Source organism: Stereum hirsutum, assembly GCF_000264905.1.
Source record: "Stereum hirsutum FP-91666 SS1 unplaced genomic scaffold STEHIscaffold_17, whole genome shotgun sequence".
NCBI lineage: Eukaryota > Fungi > Basidiomycota > Agaricomycetes > Russulales > Stereaceae > Stereum > Stereum hirsutum.
In genome coordinates, this window is record NW_006763147.1 from 365,851 (window position 1) to 374,058 (window position 8,208).

At 50.3% G+C, this 8,208-nt stretch overlaps 3 protein-coding genes across 3 annotated transcripts; 2 read left to right on the forward strand and 1 right to left on the reverse strand.

Annotated features, from left to right (window-relative positions):
- Positions 1-258: 258 nt before the first annotated feature.
- On the forward strand, positions 259-2,658 carry STEHIDRAFT_161624 (uncharacterized protein; the record flags this gene model as incomplete). Its single annotated transcript, XM_007309206.1, has 12 exons — positions 259-445; positions 515-688; positions 758-931; positions 1,002-1,154; positions 1,224-1,378; positions 1,450-1,647; positions 1,711-1,787; positions 1,851-1,951; positions 2,013-2,179; positions 2,255-2,319; positions 2,379-2,485; positions 2,549-2,658. 12 exons carry the CDS (start codon positions 259-261, stop codon positions 2,656-2,658), a joined length of 1,668 nt encoding a protein of 555 aa, XP_007309268.1.
- A 1,033-nt stretch (positions 2,659-3,691) lies between these two features.
- Positions 3,692-4,816, forward strand: STEHIDRAFT_114882 (uncharacterized protein; the record flags this gene model as incomplete). The annotated part of the gene is made up of 2 exons (XM_007309207.1): positions 3,692-4,096; positions 4,166-4,816. The coding sequence occupies 2 exons, from the start codon at positions 3,692-3,694 to the stop codon at positions 4,814-4,816; spliced, it is 1,056 nt and encodes a 351-aa protein (XP_007309269.1).
- A 383-nt stretch (positions 4,817-5,199) lies between these two features.
- STEHIDRAFT_161626 (uncharacterized protein) lies at positions 5,200-7,788 on the reverse strand (the record flags this gene model as incomplete). The annotated part of the gene is made up of 7 exons (XM_007309208.1): positions 5,200-6,031; positions 6,124-6,359; positions 6,475-6,570; positions 6,628-6,909; positions 6,965-7,237; positions 7,293-7,613; positions 7,675-7,788. The coding sequence occupies 7 exons, from the start codon at positions 7,786-7,788 to the stop codon at positions 5,200-5,202; spliced, it is 2,154 nt and encodes a 717-aa protein (XP_007309270.1).
- Between the last annotated feature and the right edge of the window lie 420 nt (positions 7,789-8,208).

An 8,208-nucleotide genomic window follows, 5' to 3' on the forward strand; every position in this document is an offset into this window, starting at 1 on the left:
TGGTACCATGTGCACTTTGCGCCTCCAAAATTGGCAGTATGGCTTGACGGAAGTCATCTTTTGAGCTATGCGTTCCGATTTCAATTTGCGCCACAGACTCCCACGCCACCCGGCGCCACCGTGTCAGGATTTTTGTTGACTCGTTGTTTGGCGCGTCGCGCCTCAACTTGCTTTGACCTCGGCTAACGCTCTTGCTCTCAACCACCATCTCGCATCAAACTAGATCTCACAAACCATTTCACAACTACTCACTGCCCAATGTCTGAAAGCAAAACTCGTTCGACGAGGTCGCCTCGTCTAGATCCGGACCCGGACACGAACAGCAACATTGGCACATCTACTTGTGCCAGTCCGAGTAGCCCGAACATGAACCGTAGCACAGATGTTGAGGCCGTTTACGCATTGAATACTCCTAATCGGAGAAAGAGAGGTCGTTCAACTTCTGGTGCGTTTCGTTTCCGTGCTCAATCTCATCGATAACCGAACATACTAATACCATAACTTTCCTCTCCAGGAGAACGTCCTCACAAATATCATAAACCTGCCTCAGCTTCAGACGAAAACAGCGATACCGGAGTATCCACTGTCGTCGGACCTAGTACCCCGAAATCGAAGTCTAGCACTGCCCTTGAAGACGTCCATGAAGCGAATAGTCGTGTGAGAAGGGAAACACGACGTTCAACTTTTGGTGCGTTTCGTCTCCGTATAGGATCTCATTGATGACCAAAGACACTAATACCATAACTTTCCTTTCCAGGAGAATGTCCTGACGACTCTCGTAGACCTGCCTCAGCTCCAAACAACGACGCCAGCACATCCACTGTTGCCGGTTCCAGGACCCGGCGGGACTTGGACCCCAGCGCTGGTCATTTCGATGCAGTCTATGAAGCGAATATTCGTTTGGGAAGGAAAAGAAACCGATCACCTTCTGGTGCGTCTCGTCTCCGTACCAGATCTCATTTGACAACCGAACATACTAATACCATAACTTTCCTCTCCAGGAGAACGTCCTCAGAACTGGCCTAAACCTGCGCCAGCTCCAGATGTAAATAGCGATATCGGACCATCCACTGTCACCAATCCCGGTACCCCGAAATCGAAGACCAGCTCTACTTTTGATGTAGTCTCCGAATCGAATATTCGTTCAACTTCTGGTGTGTTTCGTCTCCGTATGAAATCTCATTTATGACCGAATATACTAATGCCATGACTTTCCTCTCCAGGAGAACTTCATGTTGAGCACCGTGGGATCAATAGGCCTACAACAGATACAACCGCGGCCAGCGTTCATGAAGAAAACGACGATGAAGGAGACATACAAGCTTCAGATGTTGCGAACGCCAATCTGTCGACTGCACCCGCCGACATAGTTTATGAGGTAAGCTCTTCGACCATCTCTTGATCACGGCGGCTTACATATATCGCATCGACATTCGGCCAATATGATAGATCTGCGGGTGGGGGACGCCAGGAGAGATGTTGAGCCTTGCTCGCACCTGTAAACGCGTGCGCGACATCCTCATGTCGCGTTCGAGTGTGACTATTTGGAAAAATGCGAGGCAACAAGTATCGCCTCCTATCCCAGATCCGCCTGCCTGTGTCTCTGAGCCCTTGTGGGCGTCTCTGGCCTACGATGAAATCTGTTCTGTGAGCTCCATTTCGCCGTTTGATGATAGTGATCTTTGCCGCTGACTGCTTTTGTCCTACAAGAACTGTGGCCGAACAACCCGTGAAAATCCTTGCTGGGCATTTTTATCACGCTTATGTGCAAAGTGCCGGCGCACATGGTTAGTCTGGACCCTCTCACATTCCTAGAGACATGCTCATCTCTGCACTCCTTCATGATTTAGCCTCATCGCTCAGGAAGATTATGGGACGAATAAAAGTAACACTGAGAATATTGTATGGGATTTAATCGTACACAGTCGCCAGATATCGGCTTCTAGGACCAGTGCGCTCTAATTGCTGTTGTAGTCTCGCTCATAACTGAAGATATATTCCTCCTTTGATAGTAATGTGTGTTAGAGACCAAGACTTGTACCAGCCCAAAGAGCTAGACAAGACTACCGCCCTCCTCTTCCAATACACACAAGATGTCATGACGAGGAGGAGAGGATCGAACGGTGCCTTAGAGCGGTTTATCAGCGAGAGGCAAAAGGCCGTTGAGCTCATGAATGAAGTAAGTCCTCCTATAATTGTTTTGCCCTTCTAGTCATTACGCAGGTCGAAGTGCTAATCTTTGATTTGTGTGAAGATGGATGATCGCATGAGAAAGTGGTTTATGCAATTTTACGAGCTTCGGTATGCCAGACTCAAAACGTCAGTATCCTTTCAGATGTCATAGTGCTAGTCTCTTTGTGACACGTCCTTTTGGGCAGCATACAATCTCACTTTGAAGGCGAAGGCTTCCACTCTTGGGAGTTCCTTACCGATGAATTTCAAGACATCGAATGTGTGAGATCAGTAGAGCCTCTAACGGATGAAGGTACGCGGCTTCTGAACCTACGCTTCGTCATCGCACAAACAGTAATAACCCGACTTTTTCCAGAGTGGTACAGTATTCGGCCGAAGCTTAGCTTTCACCTGATCAACGCTCGGTACCAGCGAGAAGCGGCTCAAGCTCAGGCCCTGAAAAAGGCCGGGGCCAAAACCCGATAGAGCATATCATGGAGATGTACTGAAGCAATTTGTATGGGAGCAACGACGAGGTCAAGCGTTACGGTCCGGAGAATAGCAACGGCCTCTGGATGGTGCGTTACGATTGCAACCACAGGTGGTGTGGCGCCGTAGGCGCCCCAAAAAATCATTAAATAACGCCTTTTTCGTAGCAACGGAGCCCTTGTTATGCGTCACGTAACGCTGTTCTGGCAACGGAACGGAGGGCGCGTTACGCGTTACGTTGCTCCCATACAAATCGCCTCAGTATGTTTTACGTGCTAGTCATCTATCATGTCGTCTTATTGATTATAGGGCCATAGGCACGAACAATCATGGAAGAGCCGGTTCAAAGGAAGGATTTCGTGTTATGTTCAACCTCGCGCCAGCAGCTAGTGCTGGGATAAGCACCTCTTGAACTGGTCGATTGTAAAGCTGGTTCAGGTGTTTCATATGGACAATCTCCCTATACGACCCGCCCTAGCCCACCCTAGTAGATTTTGCTTCCGTCGATCTATTCTTTTCATACTACGCTCATATTGTTATCTACTGTGTCTGTGTACAGTGTTGTTTTTAAGGTTTCTTCTGGAGAAAAATACGGTGCTGCACACTGTGGCACTGCTTTCGACGAGTCGTTTGATTCGGTGACTCGGTCGCGTCAACCTTGAGAGAGCCCGTGCATGCTTTCATTGATCAAAGCCCGTTTGTTCAAGACTTTGAAATATAAGTAGACAAAATACTGGGTGCTAGATTTCTCGGAGTACTCTACGTATTTACCTGCGCGTATGCTGAGAAAAGTCAGGAAAAGTCAAGGGCTCCTAGACGAACGCCTAAATAAAAATGTACTAAATAAAATGGCTCCACCAACTAGGCGCCGGCACTTGCCGAGGGCCCCATGTTCGATCGAACATGCCCCCCAGATGCCGAATTCCTTCGTTCGCAACATCAGCGCCCAAACGCAGACACATCAGACACAGGCACGCGAGTTGCCTTTTGACTTGGACACACAAACTACCGCACTTTCGCTAGCTATAGTATGTCCCTCTACGCCTCTTTGGTCTGGTCCCTTTGGGTGTACCTTCAGTACGCCCTCGGCCTTCCTCTTCTATCTCATCGTCAGGCTGTTCTGGGATTCCGCTGGTTTTTCCGTGGTCTCAACCAGTGTGGGAATATAATTACCGACAAAGACGTGCACAAACTGCTGGTCGACTGGGAAGCTGCCAGACAGGTGACGAGACCTGGAAACACCCTCGAGGACGAGCAAGACGAAATCGATATCAGGAACTGTCTCAAGCCCGATTCATCGTCCTCCGCTTCCCCTGCAGGTCACTTCGTAACGACGCTCACATCGCGCTCCTCTTCCTCCAAACCGCCACGCTTTGACGACGGATACCGGTTCCCGGCGCTTACCCCTCTATGTCGTCGACGATTATGCCACTCGGTGCGTCCATTAATTAACCATCTTTACATGTCTAAGCCTCGCATTCTATACTCAACTTCTGTCTCATAGGGAACCTGGCAATTCATATCTGGCCGTCTACTCAAGAACGCTGCCAAGAATCACAAGCGCGCTGACGACCTCGAATCATGTCTCTATGTCCTCGTCTATGTAATTTTCCGGTACCAAGAAAGCTCACTGAACGAGGACTTTCTCGCCCTTGAGATGGAGGAGATCTTTAACCAATCGGATATCGTTGAAGGTGTTCATTGCGGTGGACGAGGCAAAGGGTCATTCCTTAGGGGCAGTGGCTGGACCCTACCGCCCAAGATCGTCACGGAGTCCTTTCCCGTCGCCCTTGCCGGCATCATCAACAGTCTTCGATCCATATTCGTCAAGCGCTACACTAGTCGCCCGGAGCCACTGGATACTGTGCATGCCGTGTATAGGAAGGACGTGCAGGTGCAGTGGGATCGCTACAACAAGGACAAAAAACGAGCAAGAGCGGCGCTCAGCACCTCCAACGAGGTCATCGCGATATTCAAGACATTCCTAGATATGCCGGATAGTGATTGGGAGGAAGGTCGGCCGTACATGGATCGCCTTGAGTGGCAGTGGATCAGTGAAGAGACGATGCAGAACGAGCGTAAACGTGAACAATTGCAGGCGACTCCGATGGGCAATAAGAAGAGGGCTACGGGGGCGGGAATTCACAGTGGATGAGTGGACAGAGATTTCTGGATTTCTATCTATGGCGGGGAGTAGCACACTGGCTGCGACTTGGGCTTGACTTTGTACTTCATAACGTGTGTATTAGGGCAGCCTAACGGCGAGGAATGCAATTACATCTAAGCAGTAAAGAGCGAATAATGTAGGAATATATGGGCGGAAGGGCTTAGAGTAGGTAAGAAATGAGGTTTCGATAGGCCGCCGCATAACATGCGATTAAAAAGACGATTAGTAGTCCTATATACGTATGTAGGTTAGGGGAATCACGTCCAAGAGAGTTCGCCCATACGGGTACGGACCGTGTCTGGAGTACACTAGATCTGCGACGAAGACTCAGCTTTCATGCATACAACAGTCTAACAATAGATGAGGCGTACTTACCATTCGGGTCGAGGTTCATCCTCAGGATACAACAACACCAATTTATCGAAGTCCACCTCCTCTGAACTTGGCATCTTCGCGTCAACGTCAACGTCCACATCCACGTCCGTCGCCGTGCCAGACATCGAACCGTCTGGCACATCGGACCTCGCCGAGGATTCGATCACCATACGCCCCACTTCGTCTTCGTCCTCTATATCCTCCGTCTTCATGCGTATATAACGACTCTCGTCATTCTCAGATCCTGCAATCATCCCACCATCCACGCTACTAATACTCATCTCATGCTGCTCTCCTTCGAACGCCCCGGTGTCCGTGGTAGCCGAACGACCTGAAAACCTATCCGCAGATGACCAAGATGTGTGGTCTTGAGGTCGAGCCATCGAAAGTCGAATCGTAATCGTGTATAGTTTCGGAGTCTCCTCGACCTCCGCCACCCTGGCGTCCTCCGCCTCCTCCGCCTCCATCTCTACCATAGCTTTCTCGCCAGCAACCGTCGTAGACTTCTCCTGGACCCCTTCTACCGTAACCACACCAATCTCCTCCTTTCGATCTTCGTTCGGTATACTCTCCTCTCTTGGCACGTCTGTAGACGTCTTCTCCATCTGAGGATCTCGTGCAGACACTAAGTTGGATTCGTGGGGTCTACTGTTACCTGGACCAGGTTGAGACGTACACGACACCACGACATTCGTGCCGCAAGAGTGAGATGCCGTTTTCGAGGGCGATGTAGCAGAGGATCGTTGAGCTTTCTGTTCGAGAGAGCAACGATAATACGATCGAAGTCCGAAGCTGTTGTTCCTCCGAGACGTAGACGTGCCGCCGTACCTGTTTTCCATGTATATGGTGATGAGTACGAGAAACATCGAGGGAGAACAACCCGAAGTAGGGTTTCAAGTTGTTTTATGTAGTAGACATACCGAACATACTCATGTCCGGTAACAGAGCCGATTCGGTTCATGATGTCGCGAGTCGCGGCTAGAAGGAATATATGCTCTGTGATAATGCGGGGGAAGGATGCGTGGAAGACGAATGGTTCAGCAGAATCGTCAGCCGAAGACGGCGGTTGTTTGAGGCGCGTCCGGAGGTCGTCGAGAAGACAGGATAGGTCGGCATGGATCGTTGGCGCTGTGCTCGACGTTGACGGAGACGTGATCTGTGGTAAAGAACGGTATCAGTCCTTACCTCACGACATCCACGACGAATTTCAGGTGGGCATGGATGAAGATAATTTATGTTTCAGAAGGGCCACAAGGAGAGACAAGACCCACCTTGAATGAGTACTTAGGCTCCGAAGTAGTAGTCATTGGGTCTTGCACGGTCCCATCGGGACTCCTCATCGTGCTTAACTTCGCCGCATTCATATTCTGTCAACCATGCGCATTAGCAACACATTCATTCGATGTCCCGAGCAGAAAACTTACCGCAGAAGATGATTGCCCACTAAAAGCCTCCCGCTCCCTTAATTTCTTCTTCTCCTGCCATTTCTTGGTCGCGATCCGTTGTTTCTCCTTGCACTCCTCGCACTGCACGTAGTTGTACGCTGACAGAGGGGGAAGAATAACACCGCATCCTATTCGTGTACAGCGCCGTTGGGTCAAGGCGGAGCTCAAACTATCGGTTGCTGATGTTGGTGTGACTGGCGAGATGATCGGGAAGGGAGAGGAAGGTTTCGAAGGTCCTGCGTCGGAGGGTACATTTTCCATCTACCAGAATATCAGGTTCACTATCAGGCGAAAGAAAAAAACAGAGAAAACGCACGACAGACTCGCCGGAAGCCTCCCGCTCCCTCAATCGCTTCTTCTCCTGCCATTTCTTGTACGCCATACCCTGTTTCTCCTTGCAATTCGCACACTGCACGTATTTGTACACTGATAGAGGGGGGAGAATAACGCCACAGCCTATTCGTGTACAGCGCCGTTCGGTTGAGGCGGAGCTCAAATGACCGATTCCTGATGTTGGTGTGACTGGCGAGATGGTCGAGAAGGGAGAAGAGGGTTGCGAAGGTCCTGCACTGGAGGTTGCGTTTTCCATCTACCAGGACATGGTGTTCAATATCAGGCAAAATGTCAGACCAGAGAAAACGCACGACAGACTCAGAACCGCTCCGCGATCCTTCAAGGTTGTTGGGCTCTTCGTCCTCCACATTAATACTTCCACCCCTCATTTTTTCCCGCTGCCGTTCGGAATATGCCCGAGCGTCAAGTCTTCCCTGCTCCCGACAAGATGCACATTGGATGTAATGGTAGCTCGCAAGATCTGGAAGAGTATTGCCACAGCAACGTCGCGAACAGATACGTTTTGAAGATGTATCCTGAGAGGCATCGACTCCCGGTTTGGTTGTGGTTATGCTGGTGGGAATGAGCGAACTGGAGGGCGTTTGTGCGTTGGAAGTACCTGGGTCGATATTCTACGGTTGTGTGGTGTCGGCTCACATATCCACATTCCCTAGACAGTAGGGAAGAACTTACCATGGCCTCGTTCTCACACGCAACAGTAGTCTGGATTCCTTCGTTCACCTTCACATCCTGCTGTTGCTCCTCGTCCAACCTCTTCCGTTTCCTTTCCCTGACGCCTGCATTCATAGCTCTTCCATGCTCCTTACACGCCGCACATTGCACATAGGGATAGATATTGGCAGCTGGTAGGACGGCCCCACAGTTTCTGCGTGTACAGACGCGGGGTGCGGAGGGGTTGGGAGTTTGATTGTTTATGAGGGAACAAGATGGTGATGATGACGGGGGTGGGGCACTGAGGGAGGGTTGCGGTCCTGAAGCACCTATTTGGATGGCCTATCCGTCCAGCAATTTCCATGCCTCGTAAACAGACCACACGTCAAGCCCAGGTCAACAGAAAATGATCGCTCACCTGCGTTTTTGACGACTCGTTTCTTATACTAGAAGCGCTCTCCCTTTTCATTCGTTTCCTCTCATTAAAGACGCGCATTGCCTCTCGACCCTTTTCGCGGCAGGATTCACATTGTACGTAGACGTAGACGGAGACGG